At 45.1% G+C, this 26,870-nt stretch overlaps 1 protein-coding gene across 1 annotated transcript in view; it reads left to right on the top strand.

Annotated features, from left to right (window-relative positions):
- Window positions 1-252: 252 nt before the first annotated feature.
- Window positions 253-26,870, top strand: part of LOC122398018 (irregular chiasm C-roughest protein-like) — a 213,692-nt gene continuing 187,074 nt past the window's right edge. Inside the window, exon 1 of the mRNA XM_043397594.1 lies at window positions 253-1,036. Coding sequence (XP_043253529.1) covers window positions 906-1,036 — 131 coding nt within the window. The 5' untranslated portion in view covers window positions 253-905. The remainder of the gene's footprint in view (window positions 1,037-26,870) is intronic.

Genomic DNA, 26,870 nt, shown 5'->3' with positions numbered 1-26,870 from the left:
CGTACCCCTTGCCGTCTCTTCCCCCACCCCAGGTGCAGCCCGCCACGCGACCGTAGCCCCCACCAGGAGCGTGAGCGTGTGTCACGCTCCGGGTAGCTCGGTGCGTGCCTATTAGAAGGAGGGGGTAAGGGGCGCGTGTGCCCTACGAGAGAGATGGTGGGGGCGGGCTGCGCGGTCGGTGGTGGGGATGCAAGTACGCTCGACAGAGAACTCGCCACTAGTTTCGTATCAACTCTCGCGCGAGTCGGATGTTGGGTGATCCGCGTTAGGCTCGCTCGCTCGCTCGTCGACATACCCGCTCTGAAAACGATCGAATCTCGGTGGCACCGGATCAGGCGAGAGCCAATTTCCTCGCGAACGAACCAAATATCGCGCGTATCGTACGATCGTGGTTGCCCGATCGTGTTCCCGTGACGCCGGAACACGCGCGAGTGCCGTGTAAGCCGTGTGCTACGATACGCGAATGCCGTGATGCTGCACGCTGCCGGACGAAGATCGTCGAGGCTGCTCGCCATCCTCTCGATCGCTTCCTCCTGACAGTTGTGAGCCTCGTGCGTCGTCCTCGCCGATGAGATAGTGGTGATCTCGGGACGATGTCGTCGCAGTGATAGTGGATACGGAGACCTGCCCTCGGGTACCGGCGGATGGAACGCGGGATTACCTCCTGGAGAAGTGGCACTCGACGTTCACGCGACCGTCGTTCGCGTCTAGCCAGAGAGTGAGTGATATAACGGATAGTGGCGACTGAATATTACGCACGTGCGACGGGGTAATCGGGCCAACGAAGACGGTGGCTTGTCGCGGGATTATATCGCAGTGTCCTGGTGAACCTGGTGCCTGTTACCGCCCGATCGTGGCTACCTGTGCAATGTTGATATAGTGCGTTCGGTTGATTGTAAGTGACGATGCACGGATTCCTTGTGGCGGACACCATGGATTTCTCTATTTTCGACGCGGTCTCTACGCGGCGCTCGTCCGTCAGGGATAACACGGATCCTCCAGCGAGGAGCCAGTTCAACCTACGCGAAACGATCAGGTTAGTCGGTAGCTTTTTAAAAAGCGTTTAAAGCGATGCTGGCGTCCGGTGAATAGTTTTACGCGGGAGCAGACGAGCAGCCAACGAGTCTCTCTCAGAGAACGTTTTAGTTTCTAAAAAAGTTTCTGTTCGATGGGTGTAGCAACCTCGGCGGACGATTCCCGCGACTCGGGGAGCATGTGGGCGTAGAAAAGTCCGGAGCAACAAACCACCGGCGGTCCGCGTGTTTACATGCACGTGTTAACGCTCGACGTGGCAGAGAAAAGAGCGTACCAGCACGCGAAGCGTTGGGTGGGGGGGAAAAAAAAAAATCTAAAAAGTTGGACCGTCTAGGTGCGACGTTTAAAACCATCGTCGTTTCGATGGTGAAAATACGCGCGAACGCGTTCGCCCCGGCGATGTTACGCGTGTCCGTGGCGCGCGTCTTAAATTATTCACGACTAGGATCGATATTCCACGGTCGTCGCGATACGTGACTTCGACCAGAGTACGCACACAACGCGGAGGGATTCGGTTTTCGGTGATTCCGGTACGGAGACAGCGGCCGAGATGAATGTAAGGCACGCATCGTTAAAGTATCGATCTCTCGAATAGGCAGCGCCTGCATAGGCGTGAATTAAATGGCGCGCAAGGGAATTTAATGCCATTAGCTACGCGAAGAAATTTACGCGGTCGATATGAAAACGTAGCACCGCGTTAGATACGTCGACGACGAGACGTGCTTTAGATCGTCGCTGGGTGATTAATGGCCACGTTAATGCGCGCCATATAATTAACGAGGAAAAAGATTTGTCAAAAACGATTCGACGACGTTCCGCCAGATGTTTAGAAACGTCGAACGTCGTAAAATTTATTTTTTACTAGTACATAATGCACCGTGATACGCTAAATTGTATGTAACGTGGAAGACGCGAAAGTCGTGATCGTGATTGTCAGGAAATGAAATCATTGAAATTTAAATCCTGAAATCCTCCGTGACACGATATTCGCTGAAACTCTTGGCTTATTCGAGCCAATGTTATACTTAGCTTTTACTATCTCCTAGAAGATACTGGAATTATATGAAGTTACCCATTCAAGCAGTTTTTGGAAGAAATACTGGAATCTCTCGTTTTAGAATTTTGCACGGAATGTACGAATCGATGGCGTATGTTTTCACGGTACCTCTACAAATCTGGAAAACTTCTCGGGTACTAATTGAATAACGTCGCCAGCGAAGTGCAAAGGGTTATCGTTGAATCCCCGACTCGCCGTTTGCGCGAAGATTCGCTGTAAACGTTTGTCCTATCCGATAACTATTCAAGTATTTGCATACATTGGAATACTTAACCGAGTGTTTGGTGGGACTTTGGGCGTAGGCAGCCGAGGTTCGAAGTTACCGAGGAATATGCAATGTTTCCCGATCGTTTCTCATCGCGATCTTGCACTTTCGAGTTATCGTTTAGTCAGAAATCGATTTGCAATTTATTTTTAAAATTTGAAGAAGCTACAATTAATTTAGCTTAGCTCGGTGACTCGCTTCACGATGATGCGTCTTCATCAAAAGCGTTTACACCACGATGTGACGTTTCGACCGTCTCCTCTGGTCCTCTTCAAACATGGTGTACGTCTCACTAATCCCCTGTAACTATTATAGTAAGCAGGGCACACTTTACCCCCGGACAACTGCTTCGTTATCAGATGTTTTTGTCATCCCTTCGTAATTTATGCATTTCACCGTGCTGATTTAATTTTCTTTGCATCTTTTGTGCCCTGTAACTATTACAGCGAGCAGAGCACACATTACCCCCGGACAACAGCTTTGCTGTCACATGTTTTTGTCATCCCTTCGTAATTTATGCATTTCCCCGTGCTGATATAATTTTCTTTGCATCTTTTGTGCGTCACGGGGAACTTTAAACGTCCCTGTGATTAAAATGTCAATATCGCGTCGCCAGAAATTTGCATCCTCCTCGAGGTGTTCGGGTGACAATACGAGTCTTGAAGACCGTAGCAGCGGGGAACTTGATAATTCTCCGGCAACTTCACCGAAACGAAATCTCGAGGGTGGTCTACGATATCCGAGGCAGGGATCGCGCGCGAGTTAGGGGCAATCGAAATCCAGCGATTCTCGACGGAGAGTTAATTCGACCTAATGGCGTAGGGAAGCTGGTATCTGGACCGTTTCGTTGCCTCGATAACGAATCCTGCGAGACTCTGGAAGTTTCGTTTCGGGACTGCGGTCTTTTTTCGCGGCACCGCGTAGCCGCAAGTATCTCTCCGTATCCTCGAGACATCATGAAGCAGCGCGTTTCGTGACACGCGTAACCTACTTCGGTGATGGACAGCGATCGCGAAAACAATGAAAAAAGTTCGGACAAACATGTGCCCTATTTGGCCTTGTTTCAGAGTTATAATTAGTTTCGTGCCCCGGCAATGCACGTATAGCTGTTTACTTTCGTACCAGACTCTATTTATTCCGGCTCGAGAATCAATTTGCAATTTTTAACAAATTTTTTTCACACCAAGTGTACCGTGTATTCGAGGGTAGAGAAGTATTTTCAAGAGCACACCGGCGAATTGGAACACGCTAACCCGTCCTTAATGTCCTCCAGGAGAACCGTAGCTGCCTCCGGAGGGGCGTCACCGCCCACGCTGAGGAACGTTGGCTATACAGGGTTCTCCGGGATGGGTCAAATTTTAATTCCGCGTAATATTAAACGACGCTTCAATGAGGGCTCTCTGTAATCTCGCCTTAAAGATACAGGATTAGAGAAAAGCGTTGAAAAAGCCGTTGGAAGCCTGGAATAATTTCGGAACAAAAGCAACACGAGGCAGCCGGTGTTCCTCGGGTGTCTCGTCGGCATGGTACGCCGTTTTTACGCGGGGCCACGAATGTCAATGCGTCCTCTGCGTGGTGCATTTCCCTAATGCTCGAAATCCTCGTGACCTCGTGTCTCGTAATCCGAGCGTGTATTTTAATTGGCTCGCCGCGGCTACATTTTCCATGACGCGACGTGAAATAACGTCAGAGAAGATGTAACCGCGGTTTTAACTCCTTCGTTACGCGACCTCCAGTTCTCTCTCTCCCCCCGTGTTTCCCTTCCAGCACCGTGAATGTGTGTATCCCGTTTTTTTTTTTCTTTTTTTCCTTTTTATTCTGTCTTTTTACCTTTCGTACGAACGTGCATGCATGCATGTCTACACACTCGAACACGGTCGAAGCTCTCTCGGCGTTCGCGTTTCATAATCCCACGGTTTTAATCGCGCCGTTGCGAAGAAGATTCTCGACGCTACCGATACCAGCCTCCCTCATCCTCGACCCGAACGCGAAAACGAACGAACTGAACGAAGATAACCCAATTTTCGCGACCGCCGGTTTTATCGACTACCGCTCGCCCCGTCGCATTAGTCGCGCTTCTCTGCTCTATCTTGGCCCGCGCGTATTGTTTTCCCGTTCCGACGACAGCGGGGAAAAAGGACCACATTTTTCCAACTTCCACCCGGATCACCGGCTTTTCTAGTCGTTTCGCGAGCGTCGTTGAAAGTCGTTTTGCTCGCCACGCAGCCGGGCCAGATTAATTCGCGTTCTACTGCGCCAGGCTGGATAGTTGACACCCGGGAGGAAAAACACGCGATTGATTCTACGAGCCCTCATACGTGTTCGTTTTATTGGTCGATGGTCTAAATGTGGAGGTTTCAGAGAATAGCGACAGCTGTCAACTTAAGAGCTCTGCACAGTACGTGGTTAGATTAGGTTGAAACTCGATGGTTAGACTCTAGAATTAACTTTCTTTTCAAATTGTATACGAATTGTGATGAAAACTTAAATGGGATTAACGAGTTTGATTTTGCTATTCTTAAATTCTGACAATGAGAGCAAGTATTTTTCTAAAGATATTACGTAACAGCACGTAGCTACGAAAATACCAATACGCGAGTACGATTCGCGTACGTAAGTTCGTTTTCGACGGCCGTGTTGGCGTTAATTAACGAAGTTTCGTTCAGTTTCGTACAATAACAGCGCGCATCAGGCGCGCATTGTCCACTCATTAACGTTTCGAAAAAAAAAAAAAACACGATAAAAAAAACGTTGATCGTATTTTCGATGCCGAGTCTTTCGAGCGGCGCGCGCCGTACCGGTCTATTATTCGCTTTTATCCGAAAATAATGAATTGCGTCGTGTTTTGCGCGAAAATTAACGCGACAATGGATACATCGCAACGATACCAATCGGTCCCGCGATGCCGCCGCGTCAATATTTTCATTTACAAACGAGTCTGTACGACTCGCCGCAGCGAATTGTTTTCTATTCCGAATGGAATTACAAAAATAAAAAAACGGAGAGAGTGAAGGAAAAATAGAAAAAGCCGGGGAATCGGTAGGGGAAAAAATTGGAACGAATACACGGGAAACGCGAGGGGAATGGGGATATTACCGCGACATTTTAACGGCCAACAACGACCCGTCTCGGGGTTGGAAAATTCGAACTTGGATATCCTCTCGTTTCGCGAAAGTGCCGACCGCGTTCTCCCCGAATACGATCGCGAGGAACGATACCGCGGGGCTTGAATTACTATACCAGACCGAGCCCGGGCACCGTACCAATTTCAAATCGAAAATAATCCTTTTATTTTCCCCTTCGCGGCGGATCCGACGAAGGCTTTTCGAACCGGGGCTCTCTCGCGTCCCGGAAACGGGCGAAATTCTTATCCGGGTACAAATTTCGAATAACGAATAAATGGTACGCAACTGCTTCCCTCGTTGCTCCTCGAACGAAGGTACAAATTTCACGCAAGTGGAATACACGCTTTAACGAATTGTAAGCCAGAATTTTTAATTCGTAAGAATCCACGAGTCTTGAAAATTCCTTTACCAATTAGACACTTTGTTGAATTTTCTTTATAATAAAATATACAGTGGGGTTCTCATGTATACAACAATATATAAAATTTAACTTGAACGAACTGGAAAAAAAGAAAAAATGAAGGAAAATCACACACAGACAAAATATTCGGTCATTCGAGTATCATTGCCCTCCAACACACTCTTTGTGAACCAGTCTCATTTTTCAAAGTTTTATTATGCATCTGTTGTCCTATTGGAGTGGATCGATGGTTTAACGGGATAAAATTTGAGCGGGGAATTCGTTCTGATTTGAACTTTTTCGACGTCTGAGTCGACCTGCTAATAGAAGGCGGTCGAGAGAGGTAGAGAGAGAGAGAGAGAGAGAGAGAGAGAGGGGAAAAAAGGAAAACACCTCGCGGTGTTTTACAACGTTGGAAGTTTGACCCGGTTCCGCGAAATTATCCTCCCATTTGGCAGCGGAGCTCCGTTTCGCCGTAAAAGCCCGCGGAAAGAAGGAAAACCGCTCGTCGTCTACGCGGGGGTATGGGTTGCGTTCCGTCGGCCGGGGAGATGAAATCGTAAAGAGGCATACGTTGTCGTAAAGCTAACGGTAATACGATGCCGTGGCAATTTTTGGTTCCGACTCGTCGCGACGTTCCCATTGTCTTCGTATTTCGTGGCCTGGTTTTTATTGCGCCCCTGGCGCGCGGCGAACCGTGAAAAAGTAGAAAAAGAGAGGTACGCGATTCGACGTAGGAAGTTTTCCTATTCGACTATGCGGAAAGAGAGAGAGAGAGAGAGAGAGTGATAGTCGATAGTCGAAACTCGAAGCTAAGCGCTACGCCGTGGAGCGTTATTAACGCGGCTTTAATTCGCCTTTACGCGTTGCGTGTTTCCGCGCTCGGTGTCGATGGAATCGCGGAAACTACGTGTGTGCCCAGTCGGAGAAGCTTCGCGTCCGATCGGATAAACGAAATGTAACCGAAACGCATCCCCGGGGCTCGCGCGAATTATGCACTGTTCCCAACGATACGCTCTGGAAACAATCTCACCGGAACGCTCTCGAATTCCATCGAGGAAGTCGATGGAGCGAAAGAAAATGCTTCTGAATTATTTTCGGTCGGCGCGCGGCCCGAATCAGTTCTCGACAGGCCGGGAACGGGAACGAAAGTTTTTCCGCGACCCCCGTCGCCTAATTTTCGCGCGTCCCGCCACCGGAGACGAATGGAAATTACGTCGACCTCCCACGGTGGGATTTTTTTCAAATTACAATCGCGTACGTGTTTACTCTTTCGCTGTTCGATGAAATTTTAGAAAATAGCTACTGTTTCATAATTGTAGGGTTTCGAGAAATGTTATAGTACAATAGACATTGTATTGGTGCCATCTAGGCTTTATAAAACTGCTGCGTACCTCTCTTCACAGCCTTGTATCGACAACTAAAGCGAACACGTCTTTGTATATGAAGTCTTTGTGAATATACAATTGTGATTTCCTCAATTATTATTTCACCAACAGATATCAGAGTAATCTTGCAGATTGTAAAAACATGTATCGCTAGATCCCAACAGATGTATCGCTAGATATTCCAACAATAATTAAAATTGGGTATTTTTAGCTCCGCCTCCGTCTTCTGTCGATACGTCAGACCGAGCACGAGTGTCGGATATAAATAATGTAGATAACGAGTGAAAAGAGACCCGGTTGTCGGGTATTTCCGTCCTGGAAAGGAGCTGAAACAAGGCGAGGGTGGAGGCTGTGGGGGCGGATCGACGCGACCGTCGAAAACATTGACAAAGACGGGCGCGTTCGAGCGAACATTATGTTATAGTAATTCGGACGTAGAGCCGAACGGGCGGCGAACCGTGAAACGCCGCGTAGCGAGAGGGAATCGCGCTGATCTTTCGGGCCGATTTGTCGGCGTAAATTCACGACCTTGAAGGAGGTAGACGATGATATAGCGCGGGAGAGAAACGAAAGGCCGGTTCGGGGCGGGCAGCGGAGGCCACGTAACTCCGGTTGCCTGCTTTCCACCCTCTGCCTTCCACCGTTGGCCCGGCGTGCCGCTTCTCCGTCTCCCGAGGTCGATCGATTCGCTAAAAGTAAATAAAATTCGCCCCTGGCTGGCTCGGGTAGCAGACCGCGCCAGTGTAAGTGTCAGTGTTGGGTGTAATGCAATAAATCAAGGCGTCGATGGAGAGCCAAAAGTCATCGAGCAAAGTCGGCCCACATAATTCCACGTCTCGCTTCGTGGCTCGCTGAACCGGCCAAACGTCTGTACGGCGGCCGGCTAAATTATTAGTCGCACGTGTTACGTTATTAGTTAACCCTTGCGGCCCCACCTCGAGATGGACTCCGTGTTCCACCTCGGGTCGCACAGCGGGCTGTTTCTGCCGTCAAAAAGGGAAAATTATATTCTTAAGGTCCCTCTGCAACGAGAAATTTAATTGGTAATAGTTGACTCGAGCATCGAGACTTTTGCACCATTGACAGAATTTATTTATGAGTTATTGCATTGCATCTTTTAATTATGGAACTACCCTACGACAGGACTTTCCACTAAAGCCTGAGGAAATTAATTCTCGACGTGAATAGTTAAAGAAAATAGAGATTACGAATATGAAATATTTTAGAACCGTGGTCTCGTGGAAAATGTCACGAGTGCCATCGTGTTAAATATAGAGTCGCCCATAAGGTCACAGAAATCGATCGCTTCGTTCGCCCTCGATGTTAATAAAGATGTCTGCTCCCGAACTGTGTTTATTATCGTTCACCACCTCGTCTATGACACGAAGACACCGTTCGACTCTTTGAAGGCGGAAGGAACACGCGTGCTTCCTAGTTAACAAACTTAGGGTAGTTCGAGACTGTGTAAACATCGATCGGGAGCAGTATGACTTACGGAGAGGCAATCAAGATTTGTAGCTGTGTGTGCAGAGCCGGTAGTCAAGTCGAAGAATCGAGTATTGGGAGAAGGTTGAAATATCTCAATAATCTTTTTATTATCTTTAGAATTGCACTGTTTTGTCGAACAAACTTTAGGATAGATTTTATCAGCCGTTTTGTTTGTCAACGTCGCGTCAGGCTCATTCGGTTTGCAAGGCTCTTTTAATATTCTCGTGTTTCGCGATCGAGACTGCGCTCGATTTTCGGATCCCGTCGACGTGTTGGATGACAGAGAACCTGCTCCGTTCGAGATATATTTCGCGCGGCAAGCGAGAACAGAAGCGGTTGTTTCTTCCAATTCTTCGAGCTGTTATTCTTCCGCGACGACAACCAGCGCCGTGGAAACCGCGGAATTTCCGTCGATAAATCAACCCGCGAACGGAAAGTCGAGAGTCGTCGATAGGAGTCCTTTGCGGCGCACGGTTATATCTCGCGCGAAAGAGGGAATAAAAAGTGGTCGCGGAAGGGTCGTGGGTGTCGTGACTGCAGCTACATTAACGCGGCCCCCTCGTTTCACGATAAAATAACCCCCCTTCTTGAATATGTATTTTGGAAATCGGGTACTATAAAGGTAGAAAGTCTTTTCGAGCATTTCGATTCACGTTTTAATCGATTAATTTTAATCCATTTTGGAAACGATATATAATATTGGATAATCAAATATTCTATGGAAACGTAAATATTTGTTTTAATCTAGGGGAATCGATATCAATCATAGCGAAGCATGCGGTTCATTAAAATATATAACAAACAATATAGAAATTAGTAGAGACGGATAAAAGGAAGAATGAAATCGAGAACGTAACATCTTGAGTTCCCTTGGAAAATGTAATTAATATAAAAGTTAATTCCGTCCAAATAAATCAGAAGTCGGTGAGACGGGGAGACGTGCTCGACCACGGAACAGAAGGGTCGTCAACTCGTTCGTTTTTACGCCCCCCCGATCGCAATTTAATCGCGCCTTCGACGCGTCCCGGCGGCTGCGAAATTGAATCGGAAGTTCGCGAGGGGTGAAAACGTAGCCGCGGCGGCGAGGAACGTTAATTTAGACATTTTAGGCGAGTTTAAACGCGCGGCTCTCGCTCACCCACCAGAAACAAGTTATTTTGCGCCTGCATTAGAAGTCCCAGGCACGTCAGACGTGGTCGCGTAACAGGTGGTTCCTCGCGGAATGAAATAAAGTTTAATTTTTGGTTTGGTCGCGGGTCGCCTGGGGTACAGCAGTTCGTCACTGTCGGTTTTAATGGAATTAGGGGCCAGGATTGCCGCCCATCGACGGCAGTCGATTCCTTTTCGGGGACTGGGGACAGTTTCGTGGGCGATACCGGAGGCTGCTGGAATTAGTTTCCCACAATACGGATAAATTGCAATAAAAGATTGATGGTTGTACGTGGAAAAAAATGTCGCTCAGAAGGATATTGAGATCGATAGCTGTGGCCGATGCTCGTTCGTGCGATAAGACGGGCCGTGCCGGACGGGAATCATTTTGTTTCACGCGTGACTTCTATAAATTTTAACATTTCAACTATTGAACAGTCAACCTACCGATTTTCTCCATTTTCATTTCATTTTCATCCAATAGAGGATAAAACACCCATAAAGTAGGTAAATATCTTCTATACAAAGTTAAATTCATTGTCAATTAAATAAACAATTTATAATTCAGTCGTATAATCAGTAGGAATGGTTGAAACTTTTTTGGATGCATCGAGTCAAAGTAAATGTGAAAATAAACATAGAAGATAGCATAAATAATAATAGTTATTGCGTTCACTTGATAGAGGATAAAATGCCCTTTAAAATGAGCGTTTGTACGAGTCAATAGCGTTATTAGTTCCGGAGATATGAGGATTTTAATTTCAAGTCGATCGGATGAGACCGAAGCCCTTGTTTACGTCGCGAGAACAATGAATTTTTTTACTACGGCCTTGCAAGGTCGTTGACCGCACGTGCTCGTAGTAAATAGTAAACGTGACGTCACTCGGTCACTCGGTCAGTGGGTCAACGTGCGACAAGGAGGTCCGACGCGTCAGACGAAGACAGAGACAGTCGAATTGAAAAAATTACCTTTTACATAAATTACGATATCTCGAAAACGGGTAGTCCGATCGACAAAAACCAAACGCCATTTTAAAGAGGAAGCTTCACCGCTGCCAACAGTGGTCCGATTATTAGTAAAACACTAGTAGTTTCGGAGCTGCACGCGTCTAAAGTTTTAGTATTTTTAATGCGCGTTAATAGCCTCTTCTAAGGCGGAAAGCGAAATTTTAAAAATTAGTTTTTACATGAATTACGATATCTCGAAAACGGAAAGTCGGATCGTCAAAAACCAAAAGCCATTTTAATGGGGAAGCTTCACCGCTGCCAACAGTGTTCCAATTATTAATAAAACACTAGTAATTTCGGAACTGCACGCATCTAAAGTTTTATTACTTTTAATACCCATTTGTATGATTGAGAAGATTGATGGAATCCTCTTTGGCAAAACCATACAACTGCCAGCTTATAAACTATTTAAAGAAGTACATATATAAGCAGAAATGTCTAGGGGAATGGTCAGACGCGATAGACAAAGTGTACTTCTAAAGATCATCTTCATTACGATTTTAACGAAACTATGCATGTTTGTCGAGCAGTAACAGTAAAAAACTACATATTTAAGGTGACAAAAATATGAGAGGGTGGAACTACCCTCTGTAATTACAGTATTTTAATTCTTTTAAAGCTATTCACGATTTTGAACGAACAATAATATAATCTATAGGTCGAGTAGGTATTATATCTTTTCAACACCAAGAATAAAGATGATAAATGTGACTTGTCCAATACTTCATTAATTTTCTCCTGCATGTATGACATGTATTTCGTTTGTAGCCATAAAGAATCCGCTTTAAAAAGTTGCTTTTATCTTTAATAGTTTGCTAGATAGCATTATGGGGGAAAACTTTGAAGGGCAGTTTCACCTCTTAAACTGGAGTTACCGCCACTAAAAAACAATACGTATCGCTTAGTTTTGCTCTACAAACTTGCTAAGTTTCATCGCAATAGAGTTGTGCACTTTGCTCGTGTTTCTTCTCGGTCCAATGACCGTGTCGTGAATTTTTAACGCCGATTTTCACGAAAACGGGACCCAGTGTCAAAAAATTGCAAAAGATTTTATAAATATTAAGAAGAATATAATATGTATTCAATTGCGTTTTATATTACTATCGACCAATAAGTGAAATTAAACTTATGGGTCGCGGCACGAGAAAAGCGAATAATCGGTTCAAACGTAGAAAAATTAATTTCCTTCGAGCGATCGTCCCTCCCGCGAGTTCGTTCATACTTAATCGATTCCTCGCGAGCGAGTTTCAAAAGGGGGGCCGGCATCCGCAACTTTCGGACGATCGGGTCGGTCAAAGGGGAGGCGTCGCGACGGAGGGTGGCGTTTTCGCCTTTTCTCCTTACGCAACCGGTCGGGGCAGGATTTGCATAAATTGAGGAAAATTCAGCGCCCGGTCGTGCTCTCCGCCTCGGAACTAAATGCAAATATCCCGGCATGAACTTATAAATCGAGGTCCCGGCGTCGTCGCCGGTGAAAATCATTGAACGCTGGCCCCGTGTGCCTGAGGGTAACTCGATTTCGTCCCGAAGAGGAAAACTTTCCTGCGGACGGTTTGATTTAGTCGAAATGCAATCGACGACCGACGGATTCGCGGGGCAACGGGTCACCCGGGTACCCGCTAACAGCCCACGTCGACTGCAATTCCAATGCGTTAACTTGAGCACATATCGAAGCCAGGGCAGAGTGACGCAGCCCAGCGTGAGCTCAGATACACCCCAGTGCGTTTCATGCCCCATCAAACGCAAATACTATCCATAATACCAAACTATTTTTGCACGAATACGAAGTACAGACTCTGGATCCAGTGGAATCATTTTTCACGGTTCCAAATAATTTAGTCGTACCTTTACCAGGTCAGTCCAAGTGCAGTGTCTCCATTAGACTATAATCTTATTTTTCTCCGAGGAAAGATGATTCTATGAAGTCAGAGAGAGGTAAAATAGCAACTGTAATAAACTCGGTTAGCTGTAGACGATTCATGGGGAATAAAATTGAATTAATTAATTTCCTAGTTAAGACTAGCGTGGGTTTAATTAGACGATATCGTCCCTATTCCCGCCCCCTCGGTTTGATATCGTTTTAATGTCACCGCGTTGATGTTCATTAATTCTGTGTGCATTCGGTTGTTTTTATAGTTATTACACGGTCGAACGAATCTCATTCTTCGTCGACGGGACACCGTGGATTTCTTTTGACGCCGGATGGAAAAAGCTTTTTCCACGCGGGTCACGCGCTACCGCGTTTCAGCGTCCGAACAATTAATTGTAATCGATTAATTTACAAACGCGAAATATCCACGGTCGGCCCCTATCGTTGCATTTCCACTGAAGCCCGTATTCTCATCCATCACCGGCCACAAATTAATTATCTCGTAAGCGTCGCTTTAATTCACCCTTCTATCGGTTTCGAAAAACAAACGCTTCTTAGCTTCGGGTCGTGCACACCGAAAAAAGCTAATCACGGTAATATGTAAAAATGAAATAATTAAATTGAAATTGCATAACGAGAGGAAGCGCGTTTAAGACAGCGCCAAACAAAAAGCGCGAGTAATAAACTTAAGGAATGATCGAACGTTTATCGTTTTACGGATAAGCTGTCGGTTTTTCGCGATCCTGTGTTTCCTTTTTACAATTTTTCGTTCCGATCGAACGCTTTCTTTCGTCGCATTTTTTGACAGAATGAATGCCAGTTCGAAACGAACAGGGGTTGTCGTTATGGGTTTCTTGTCCGCCCGGCAGAAGGGTACGGTAATAATTAAATGAAATGAAACGAAATGGCCGGCGTACGTGTACGGTGGCCTTTCCGTTTTTTCACGAAGCAGTAAATGCCGGGGAGAAACGGTTACGCGCGCAGTGGCCTCTCCGTGAGCCGTCGTCATTAGAAGACGCTAATTGCGAGTTAGACACGAGGATGCTCCATCCACGAGAAACTCACTTTGTCGTTGGAGAAACCCGTTGGCGCGAGCAAAGCTACGCGGAACCGCTGCGGCCCGCTGCGATTGCGACGCGGTGGTTCGCGAAAACGTACTTAAGGGCGAAAATCGCGGGCAAACAAATTGCTGAATCTCGCTCGATCAATTACTCTCCAGTGACAACTTTATTGCGCCGAACGATGAAAAATGAAACAGGTTAATTGTATTTCGCAGAATTCGATGCCGCAGGTTTATCGATTTCAATGTACACGGATACAGTGCGATCAACGGGAAGTGGCCCGAACGATTTTCGATACAACAATCATTCGCACGCAAAATGGGGAAAAACGCGGAGGTTTCAGAGACAGTCAAATGTTAATTTTATTTTATACGATTCGGATAAGTTGAGCGATAGTTTCGAGAACGGTTGTCATCGATCGAAGAAAATTTTAGATTATAGCCCGTGTTTAACCGCTTTTAAATTTAATAAAAATCGTGTAATAGCCATCAGTGAAGGGTGGTAAATTATGCCTACGTTGCTTTAATTTGCCACGTCATTAAACGTGTTACCCTTGATTATTCAAAGGACAACCTTCTGTGACATAATCAAAATGAAATTCATGCTCGAAATCTGCGTTGCGGTTTTCCAGTGCCGTGTGCTGCGTAAATGGATTAAATTTATTGATTTTGGGCTCATATATTCTTTTCTTCCATTTTCCTTTCGTTTATCCAATATTCGATGCATTGCATTTTTCGCAATTCTCTTCGTATATTAAATCTACGTGCCACGCAATTTTATTTTCACCTCTGATGAACTTTATATATTTTTTGCAAATTACTCTCGTATTGGAAAACAATTACGAGGTTTAATTGTTTGAAAATCCGTTGAATCCTGTACGCGGCTTACATAAGTTGAATTATGGTCGTGGAATGATTAGTAACTGTCGGTATATTTATTTATGCACATCGAAAACAGTTATTAATTAGCGAAGTTATAAGCAGCACTACGATAATCACGGTTTATTACTAACAAAGTGCGGATTATTTAGTCTTTAATTATTTGCAACATGAATAATTAGTTGTTTTAGACGAATCGTTCGGCTCGCTAAAATACAATGTTGTTTCGATTGCATTATTCCGTGCATTATTTGCTAATTATTATTCGAACGAGAAGCCCGAAATTCTATCCTATGAAATTTTTATGATCGTTCGTCAGGAACGAATTTAATATTTTCAACTTCGAGAAACGAAGTTAATCTAAAGATTTCCTTAATGCACCGTTCATAAATTCCGTCGAGCTTTAAGCATGCAGCTCGTTGTTTTGTTCTTTCTCATTTCCCATAATGCAACATTTTCGTCTTCTATTTGTACCCCAGCAGCATCCGTTAGGTTGTAAACCAGCCTCGTCGCTGACCTCGCTCTTCCACCCTCTTTAATACACGGTTCTTTCCCGTACACTTTATGGTTTTATTTAGTGACCGAAAGTCGTAAAACAAAAATTCAAACAAATTTATAAGACGTCGTGAAATAATTGGCTTCTGTCTTCGAGGGTCACGGTTCTCGGTACGAACGTTCGTTCTTTTTCGATGGTAACTCTGAAACGCGTAAAATCGAATCACTTCGCGCGGAATCACCCCGTATAATTACAATGTTCGATAACAATAATGTTATTACAATGTGCCCGGGCTAGTGATTTTCACCGTCGGTGTCGTTGCGACTGTGTGCATTTGCGTCAATATACATTGGAAGGGACGGGGGGTACGTTCAATTTTCCGCGTTGTTTCGTATTTCTCGTCATTAGTATTTAACGCCGATAATCGTTTCAACTCGGTACGGTGGGCGACGCGTAATCGGTAACGCGCAATGAATGCATAAAATTAATCCGTAACAACGGACGAGCTGCCCGGTGGAAGAAGAGTTTAACCCCGTTCCCGTGATTCGTCTTTGGTGTCAGCGAGAACGAGGTCGGGACACGGATAGGAGCGAATAACAAGGTGGTTAAAGGTTAAGGGTACCCTCGAAACATAAATAAATGTTTGTATGGGGCTATTTGCATAAGCATACATTTTCTCATCGTATATTCCGTCGGCTTGCATAAATAACGAACCTGGAAATACGGAATGTAAAGTAGCCCCTATATAGTTTCCTCTTGCAGTAGTTTCCATCCGTCGGTGGGCGGGGCCGCCGGGGCTGAATTAATCGTAAACCGAAGAACAAACGGTTTTTACGCCCCCGCGTCTTGGTTTCTTGACCCGATCGAAAGGGAAACAAAACGTAACGGGACCCCTATTCCAGGAGGAGGGACGAATCAAGGAAGAAACCGATTAATTTTATGCGCTGGTCAACAATTTTAAGTCGCTGGAACATTACGTACGCAAGACAGCCGGTCGTTGCGCGGTTCAATCAATTAGAAACACGTGCAACATGAATCATCCCTGACACCAGCCACTTATGGAAATTACATACGTACTGAATTCAGGACTTTTGCTTTGTTTCAATTCGTATCGCGACGGGGACGCAATCTTCATCGATCACCAGTGCTCCACGACTGCTTAAAATTGTTTCGAGCTTACATTTTGTCTGACTTTGATATTACGTGGACTCTCATCTGACTTTCATGCTTCGAACGCAAAGATACGGTACGAGTTTCCTGTTGGGATTCCAAGGAAATATTTAGGGCGATATCCTCCGTAAAAATGGCGTATTTGAATATTTCGATGAAAAGAAAATCCCAGGTGTCCGGAGAATCCGTGGCCCAGCGGGATTCACGCGTGAATTTATCGTATCAGTAAACGTGTTAAACCGGAACGCAGTGAATGTCGTAATCGCGACGCGACTCTCGCGTGGACTGACCTATTCGCAATTAGCCATTAACAGCGAATTAGATTATTGACTTGCCGTTCACTGTCCGCTGGACGCTCGGTCCCCGTCCATGCTGAAACGGAGATTGTGTACGTAATCGAAATCCGCTAATACGACGCATTTCCGGCATATCTCGGACGTCTTTATCGAATCAATATGGCGGCCTTGACGGGTGCTTAAAAATCGATTCGTTTTAATCGTACGGCGTCCCTCTAATTGGCGTCCATCTATTCGCGACATCGTTGGGACCGTCGGCCCGATCGAAATTTATTATTCCGCCGCGAGTATTCATCGATGCTCGAAAAAGGGCGTTACCGAACCGTCCAACGCGAAACTATCGGCGGAAATAAAATTCCCGTGGCCATTTTGATGCGTCCCGGGAAGTAAATCGAGGACATAAAACGCAAATATCCTCTTATGTTCCTAATAAATATCGTTGCGAATCTATGGCCCATTTAAATTACCTTTTTTCAAATAAAAGCGAAACGAAACGAGTGTTTTGATCAACGTTATTTGTTGAATTCATTAAATTTATTGAACCAATTATCGCCTTTTTCAGTGAACTTTTTAGAGAAATGTAATAAACGAGGAGCGAGTTAAACTGTATAAAATTTAAAAAAATAAATCGATACTTTTGTTTCTTTAGATGAAGAATATTAATTTCTTATCGATCGATAACCTTAACCTTCGATGCTCCGATTAGAATTTAAACTCCTTTTTCATTAAAATGGAGATGCTGCATGGCAATGTACATACGTTTCGTATTCCTTTACCAAAGTCGATCGAACAAGTTTCTCCGTGTATTAATGAAGGGACACTTCCAGCCCTTTGAACAGTTTACTTTCCTTCAACGTGTATTTCGTTACTGTTTCGCGTTGCCATGAAACTTTGACTCTGTTCCTAGTTAACATGATAAATTAATGGTACATATAACTTGTGAAACGTCAATCGGCACAAAATAGATTCCCGTCCTCTGTATAGTTATTATCAATCACTCTCAAAAATATTAACTAATCGAATACGCGTAACACATGGTATCCACCGATGATATAACTGCGTGGAAGTTGAATGACGGTCCTGTGGTCTACACTTATTAGCTGGTAATTAGCAAAGTAATTAACCTATTTTTGTCAGGCAGGAAAAATACAATTCTGTAGAATCATCATTAGCCATTATTTTTAATAAGATGTACCGTATGATAAATATTATACTTAAAAAATATCAAAATTGTCGGAGAATTTTTTTAACAGAGCTTCGTACGGAATTAAACGATCCTTTTAATTTGGTTTTCGTAAAGGCTCGTTATTTAGAAAATGGCACCGAATAAGGCGACAGGCCACGTCGAGCCCAGATACGGCTCAGTCGAAGGGACGCAAGAGTAAAAATAAAGGCGATTCGCAACGCGTGCAAGGTAACTGGCCATAAAAGGCCGGGCGATTAAATTCTCAGGAAAGCGTGTCCGCCGTTTGCCCGTGCTCCTCTGGAAGAAGTTTTCCTTGTATAAATTGTTTCGAAGTTGGTCGCGCGGCGGCACCGTTTCTCTCCCGTGACTCAATCGTAATCATCGATAAGACCATGAACCGTGCCGAGGCGTTCGAGGAAAATAACGACGTCGCGCGAAAGTTGCTCAGGGCTGGTCCGCAATTACCAGAAAGTCGGCCAGAAAAAGCGGCCGCGCGCGGGGTTGGCGAGCCGTGGCTGGATTGTTTAAAGTATGCCTGGGCAAAGTAACCGTTCCCCTTTTGCGGGACGATAAATGGCGACCGTTTAAGCGTACGGGGGGTTTTTTTTTTATTTCCTTCCGGCTGCAACGATAAATGATACTGTTCAAGCGTCTTACCATCGGTTCGCGTTTCCGTCTTGGGAAGCTTAGGATCGCGAAACTCCGCCATCGGTTGCATTCCTTCCTCGCTCAGCCTCATCCCATTCGATGATAAATCCTGTCAGGATCTCGTTTAATCCGCGATACCGAATCGCGTTCGCTTCTACCGCTGCTACCAGAGTTTCGCTATAAAATAATTTGTCTGGTAACGAGACGAATACAAAAAAATTAATATCTGAGAATCAAAGGACTCGTATTTAACCCCTTGACATGGTCAACTGACTGGGAACCTATAGACACTTTTGGATTGTCAATTAACGACTAAGCTGGTTGAGATTTTAGAAAATATATTAATTACAGATAAGGCGTCGATCAGACAGATGCTTCTTCCAACAGGTTGCTTTTGTAGTAGTTCAAATCAAAACTGTACAACATTTATAGAATTACATCGATAAAGGTATTCGTTCAGGGGTTGATCGAGCAAATATTTCTTAAGCTCGCGTAAGATCGCTAAAAATCGTCCGTATCGGGATATCGCGCGTGAAATTTTCGCCCTGTGAGAAAAATAGGTAGACGTTGTGCGCTTTCCCTTTCGTCGTTTCATTTTGCATCGGCTTTCTCACTTTCCGTTTCGAGGGAATTTTCTACGCCGTTCGCGGCGACGATATATCAACCAGCGACGCCTTATAAAGTCGGGCTTATCGCGCTCGCGTGCTCAGACACGTTCGGGGTAAATCGATCAATTGCCGTGAATTGGCCCCTTTCGTTGTAATATCGTAGGAAGGTCGTTAATCAGCTGGCAACTGCCACCCACGCGCCTGGCACCCGGTAATTCCGACGGGGCCGAACGACGACGACCGTACGTTTTCCAAGTGGCGAACGAGCCGCGATTATTTTTCAACCCCCGGAATCCCCGACAACAGGGATATTAAACCATTTGGCCGCGATGGCCTGGTAACTAACAATAAGCTCGCCGAACGCTGTCCAAAGGGAACGCGACGCGGCAACAACGACTGGCCTGATATTCTCATGCGTTTCGTGATATTCGATTGCTTCGGGCAATTCTACGCCATTATTGTCGGCAACGACATCCGATCGCAACGAGCGCTGCTCGCCAACGATGTATACTGGGTGTTTCATTAAGCGCCCAGCCCATTATTACGCGAAATTTAATGAAACATTTTTAAATTTACGATTCGTGTGCTCCGAATCGGGGAAGAATTGTATCGAATGATGGATCTAAACAAATGAAAGTCTAGATTATAATAAATTGCGCATAATTTTTATATTTTATTATAGTGACAGATTATGAAGCTGATGTGCTTCGAATCAGGGACAAATTATATCGATCGAACGTCGGATAAAAATGAATGAAAGTCTAGGTGATTATAGTAAATTACATGTTATCATTGGTTGTACGGTTTTTATATTTTATTATAGTGACAGGTTATGGAACAGATGTTTTCGTGTTACGAATAAACATTCTACATAGCCCATTTAGTAGGAGTAGATATGAACACACCGCGCGATAAGTGTTATCTTTCTACTACATTAGGAAGTATTGGAATGTTGCCAAACGACAACACGATGCTTTTAAGGGCTGAAACATGAGCATTTAGAACAATGTCTTCCAAAGTAGACGTGGAAACGTCGACGGAGAATTTGAAATACGGAATACTGTGAAAATCAACTGTTTCAAAAGTGGTGGGATCCTCGTTCGAGATTCGATTACCTTTATTTTGTAATTGCAAAATTGTTACGTCTCTCAGTGGCTTTTTAACAATTCGCAATTTCCTGAAAAGAGCCAAGGTCGTTAACGTTGGATTAAAAGCAATTCCAATCGCTAATCCCGTGCGTCCTCTTTAAGACCGAATAAGGAAACGAGCAATTTTGCCATGATGTCCCCCGCAACACTTAGAAACGTGTCAAGTTTTTTTCTCCGACCATGCGACGCGAGCGTAACGCAGAAATTATTCAGTTAGGACGAATTTTGAAGAAACGTCGAGGGTGGTCGTGTCGAACGGGACACCCTGTACAGGCAGAACCACTTAGCTTCATTATCTGCAATATTCCCGGTGTTAATGATCCGATCGAATCGGTTATTGCCGCGGTAATAATTTGCTGACGTACCAGGAAGCAATTCGTTCCTTTTCCGCGATTCTCCGACGTCCATTTGGCCATTTCGTGTTTCGTTTCGCGTCTTCAGCGGTCGTGCACCCCTCGATATTGGCCGTCAATACACGGAAACAGGTTCCACGAAGTGGTCGCAACAGATCAATACGCTATTACAATCGCCGCATGCGGCGATAATTATTGGTACGCGCGGACGATAATTCACGGGGATGTTCCCGGGAAGCATTCCCTGCTCGAGGGTGAAAGAGAGAAACCCACGGGGAGAGAGAGAGGGAGACGGATGAATCAAATTACCGCAGAGTAGCTTGGACATTTCTATTTCATAAACGTCAGCGTATTAACGCTCTACCGGGCTTATCGATGCTCGAATTTTCCGTCGTAATCTCTGTACGAAGTTGTCTCTGTTCTATCCTCGCTTTTATCGCCCCCGGAGACTCGTAAATTCACCACCTCGGTTCCCAAACGAAATTTTAATCCCCTCTAATCTCGCGCGCCCCGCGTTGCAAATTTTAAGGGATTTGACGCCGTCCCGGACTTAGGCGTAATCGAGTCCCGTGGATCGTTCCACGAAACGTTGCTACGGGAAATTTCGATCGAAAGTTTCCACGAACGGACCATGGAAACACAGTAACCATCGCGGTTTTGGATTCTACGGGTCAACGAGTCCTTCTGCAATGGAGGCTCTGTATCGTCAATGGCGCTTCCAGATCACAAAGCTTCCATTTTATGAAATTTTAATAGAGCAGAATTATTTTAGCTGTTTCTAAATAAATAAAATTCATACTGCAGTGGAGATCCGAGGATGACCAAATTAACGATCTGAATTGTTTTTGCCCACAGATAACATTTACTTGCAATTAAATATTCATTTGCTCGTTATTGTAATTGGTACTCGTAAAGAAAACGAGTACTGAAAAGCCTGCGTTAGGCGCATAACCGCGAATGGAACAACTCGTTATTTAAATTGTAATTACGGATATTACCAACGTAAATAGTTTTTGCCCAACATTTCTTGTATTTTTAATTGATTATTGAAGATCCACGAACCAAAGATTGTTACCAACATAAGTTCATTTTAATCATTAAATTCTTTTCGTGCGACTTCGGAGTCCCCGTTTTCTTACGCCCCCCGAGGGGCCAGCGGCGTCCCCCGACGATAATCGGATCTCTGTTCGCGAACGATAATCGTCGTCACGTCCTTCGGGTTCGACGAAAGGCGAGTCGAGCGTTCCTTAGATAATGTCCGCCGATAAGCGAAACGAAGATCCTTCTCCCCGGAGGTAGCGAGCGTCGATTTATCAGGATCGTCTAAGAGGAACATGTGCGAGGATCTATGAACGCCCGGCGGCGCGAATCCTTCGTCCTGATCCGATTCTTCGCGACGCCTTTTCCGCCCGTAATCCGCGAACGATTCACGCTCCAAGTCGTACTACAAATTCCTGTTTCGTACAAGCTCCTCGCGTTCCTCGATCGATAGAATTCATTTATATTCAATTAATTCGAGCTCCTGGATAGCCTAATCATTGATCCTTTTACGACGAGGGGCCGGGAAAACCGAAAATTCAATCGTGTCCGGGTTAATAAATCATCAGAGGGACTCAAGAAATTTAATTTGATCAAATTTAATAATTATCGTTTAACGACTTACAGGGTTACAGCGTAGGTTCTTATCGCTATTGCAAAGGGCGTTGCATAATTTTATTACTCCAAATATATTTAAAGGGGAGATTTAAGGGTACCAGGCAGTCAGATCAAGCCTTTTTGTAAGGGCTTATTTAGAAAAGAACGGTTAGATGTAAATAATTTCCCTTTTACACGATGTTTTGGCAGCTTAAAAATGTATATGTATACAAACTTTTTGCATTGCAAAATGTTGCCAAACAACCCTGTAGCACTTAAACAAATACGAACAGAGAATCGAGAAAAAATAAAAAAGAAATCGATTTTCTGACTGCCTGGCCCCCTTAAATAATTCGTCGCCAATGATTTCTGCGAATCAACTCTTCAACTATCAAAAGCACAACGTGTGCTTGCATCAAAATCGTCCATAATCAAAGGGTAAACCTCGAATTAGCAATTTAACCGAATGGAGAGCGAGGTCGTCGACCCCATCGGAGGAATACAGAATTTTTTATCATCGCGATAGACGCCTCGTGGGAAAAGCGAATATCTCCAATTAATATTCCGGCGTATAATTGCGAAATAATTGGCTATACCAGCTGTTTATAACCACCTTCGACCTGGTTGTCCGCGCCGAAGCATATTTCGTTCGCCGTAAGTCGAAACGAGCGCATATTAACGACCGTCGTCCAAGTGTTAACAGGTCGAACCCCGTTTTTTTGTCGTTCCTTCTTCGCCCCGACCTCGAGGAAATATAACTGGCCGTTATCCGGGCAGATTGCATCCGACGTGTTCCGTATTTTATAGCGCGGATCGGCGGAAAGTATTGCGGCGTTGCATGCTCGGCCAATATGCATATCGTCCGGGCAACGTATAATTAACAAGCCCGCGAGAGGCGGGATTTTATTGGCCCGGCAATCGAATTAAGCTCGGGCTAGGAAGAACCCCGGGTACGGTAGGCGCAAGGCGCACACCAAGGCGCCGATAGCCAAGAACTGTCGTACGATCGATTCCTTAGCCCGCTTTAACAGTCTGGCCGGGCCATTACGCGACGTATCTATGCGTCGTATCTGCAAAAGAAAGAACAAGTTGGCCAGAAAGTGGGTTCTGCCTCGGACGGAATCGATAGAGAGGACACGGGGACGGAGAGAGACGCCTACGGTCGTTCGAGCGTCGCTAACATCTCGCTGAAAATTCCTCGTCGCGATCGCTATCTACCATCGAGACGAACGATAATCGACGCAGTCGCGACGATTAAGCTAGCGCGACCCGTTCGCGAATTAAGTGCGAGGGAAACGCAGCTTTATAGCCACGGCCAATCCGCAATCAGCGTCGCGCGACCATCGAACGCTCGTCGAGTGAAAATCCCGCGGATAATTCGAAGCTGAGCGGGAAAAATTAGTGGAAAGAGGTTGCGTAAGCTTTCCCCGAAACTTCCAGCGGTTTTTGTAAGCTCGATATTCGACGTTTGGTGAATCGAGGCGGGAGAGTGTCGCGATTTCAATTTCGTGAGTGCTTGTCGAAACAAGGAATCGTCATATTTTTGTATGGAAGCATTCGACAGTGTCCTGATAATTGAGAAATATGATTTGTCAGAGCTCCCGCCACTCCTGGATAGCTAGCATGTGTATAGATAGTTGTGGCTAATTAGTAAGTTTCTCGGGGGTTTATTCTGGAATTACTCGAGTACCAAACGTTCGCGTAGACGTGTTTATCTGGAATCGAGCACGGGTTAGTTGCACCGTGATCGATTCCAATGTAGGTAGCGGCCATTTTAGATATAAGGCTTAAGGAAGAACTCGACGTCGGTAGTTTGGCAGGAGAAGGAACCGGGTTTCAATTCCGGTCTGGCGGTACGGATCGACTGGCCTTTCTTCTTCCTGGACCAGAAATCTGGGGATTATTCTCGAGGGGTAAAATTAAAAGTTTCTCTAGAACGCTGATAGAACGCACGGATCCCAAACTTCGGACCATTGTACGCCCATCGAACCATCGCCGGTCGGAAACCAAACGATGCACCTTCGCGTAAAAACACAGACAGATTAAACGAAGATTCACTCCTCGTTCGCAAATTACACCGGTTTTAATTTATACTTTTGCTCGTCGCTTCTTGTGCAAACTCTTGTTTGAGTCATCTCTTTTATAATTGTTAATTTAATAATTATTTGATACTCCATTAGTTCATTATTTAATAATCTTACAATACTCGATACATCCTCGATCTTGAACTCCTTTGCAAGAACCATTTTACTACTTTCCAACCATGGCAAGAACAGTTTTACTACTTTCCAAGTCGTTCTAAAATAAAATCTTCTGAAGAGAATGGTGTACTTAATCAAGAAAGCAGTCTACCATTTTTGTCAATACCAGAATAGTCGAAATAAAGATCAGTGCTCTGTTGAAGTCTCCAGTAATTGTTAAAAGTCTCAATAAAATTCTGTATAGACATGGTTGCAAGTAGAGGTTGGGAAAGAAAAGTTGATTTCCAATTTCCAGTTTGATAAGAATTAACATCGTGTAAAATAATTCAGTCGAGATCTAGAGTCCACTTAAGGGTTGAAATCGAGAAACATAACTATCAGGCACACGTGGATGCAAAGTAACGCGAAACTCGATAAACGTAAATATTCGTTTGCAGATTTAACCCTGCTTTACAACCCTTCCCCGCTACTTTTAATTGCTTCCCAATACGGTTATTAAATACAACGCGTTGCGATTGTTAATTTATCCTGGTGCAGCGTAGAGAAAAGTAGCCATGGCTGTATTTGACAGTCGCGGCAATTCTGGCAACCCTCGACTCCGTTCGATTTTCGCGGATCTCCTCGCAACAACGGGAAACGCGCGGTTGAGCGAGAAAAAACCAAAAAAAAAGAGGAACCGGAGCCCAAATTGGCCGTCAAGTGCGCGGAACCGGTTTACCCCGTTCGATCGTTTCGAGAAGTGACGCTTTCGCAGGTACTGGGGGGCCAATTAATACCGGAAAATACGAATCAAAATCGGAGGAGTTGTTAATTGCGCGACGTTAATTGCTCAGATATCCGCGATACCGCTTGGATCGCGGTCGCTCGAGCGTGCAGCGGGAACGATCCGAAGGATGCCTTCAATTTTTCTGTTACTACCGAGCACGAGCACCCGTTTAATACGCGAAACGACTGTGTAATAAAATGTATAGATCGACCGTCGCGCAATTTCGTTCGTTACCGGACCGAATAAAACGAACGGAGTGCTTTTGTGCGGGGCCACCGTGTTGTTTTACCGCGGTTCGTTGTCGATGATGCTCGAAAACGTTTTATGAGATTTAATTACGCTCGATGGATATCGCGCAAATAGTTTTATCGTTCGAAGATGCTAATGGGAAATTTGCAAATTTTTTTTTTTAAATTGCATTGGGCCTATAAGGCGAAATTACCACCAGTCCCCTCGATCCAGTCGTTTCTTTGTCGCAGCAACAGTTTATCGCGTAGAAACCACGAGCTCGATACGCATCGTGTATTAATTACGAGTAAAAATAATTGTCGCGAGTAAATAGCAACATTTTATAAATTGCACCTGGCTAGGGAGGATTTATGACTGTTCGCGTCGGGATAATTGGAATTAATTTGTTCGCGGTAAATGGTTTTCAGCGTCTCGGGCACGAGGCTGTAATTTCCAATATTAATTCAGGTAGAAATTAGTTTGAAACACGAAATACGAGACAAAGTATCCTAAGTGGTACGATTCTACGCGACTGCCTCGGTCTTGGAGGATGCGAAGTCGTTATTTGCCGCGGCAGATTACGTGTCACGGACGGAAAGGGGCAACCGGTTGAAACTTGGCTGCACGTCAGCCCACCGTGAGATGCCTCGAGGATATATTGTATATTTTAGATTGTTTGATCTGCCCGGGAGGCGAGCACGTAACAATCTCCGCGACGTGGATGAACGGAGGCCAGAATGTAGTAACTTACGATTACCAGTTTCTCCTCTAAAACGGTATTAAGCTAAAGACCTACGAGACAGGCTTCTAATCGTTTGCTCCTGAATTCTTATTTCCTTGCTTAGAAGAGCAATCGGTTGATTCTGAAATTACTATTCTATAGCAATAGTATTACTCGAATCTATAATATACTCGTCCTCTTTCCATTTTCGTATCGAAACTGTTCTCCCAAGATCCCATAATTTATTCAACGCGATCGATTATGTATTATAGATTATGTACGTGTAAAGGTAAGACGGTAACGGATGCTATCTTATTTTTCTGTCCCGTTCGTTGCTAAAAACGGCGTCGTTCGCTCGTGAAAATTCCGTTGGAGCTCGTTCCATGCTCGTTCGCGATAGGAATGTTGTCGAACGCGGGTGGTACGTTTACGCGATGCTCCTCGTGTCCGTGTTCGTGTTCGTGTTCGTGTTCGTGTTCCGCGTTTCCCCAAACTCGTTTCGCTATTCGGCCCGGTGCGCGTTGGGGCGAGCACGGCGCATCATCCATCTCGCGTAGAAATGGAGCAGGACGTAGAGAAACTAAGCGAACGTCAGGTCCATCGGACATACCCCGAGGATACTCGATAGTCCGATTGTGGGGGTGGTACGGGACGCGGAACAAATAGCGAGCACGTCCGCGCCGCGGCAAT

This window comes from Colletes gigas, unplaced genomic scaffold (assembly GCF_013123115.1).
Source record: "Colletes gigas isolate AHSC1104 unplaced genomic scaffold, ASM1312311v1 Colletes_gigas_Sc00010, whole genome shotgun sequence".
Classification (NCBI taxonomy): domain Eukaryota; kingdom Metazoa; phylum Arthropoda; class Insecta; order Hymenoptera; family Colletidae; genus Colletes; species Colletes gigas.
The sequence above is the reverse complement of the archived record's forward strand: the minus strand, read 5'-3'. Positions and strand labels throughout refer to the sequence as shown.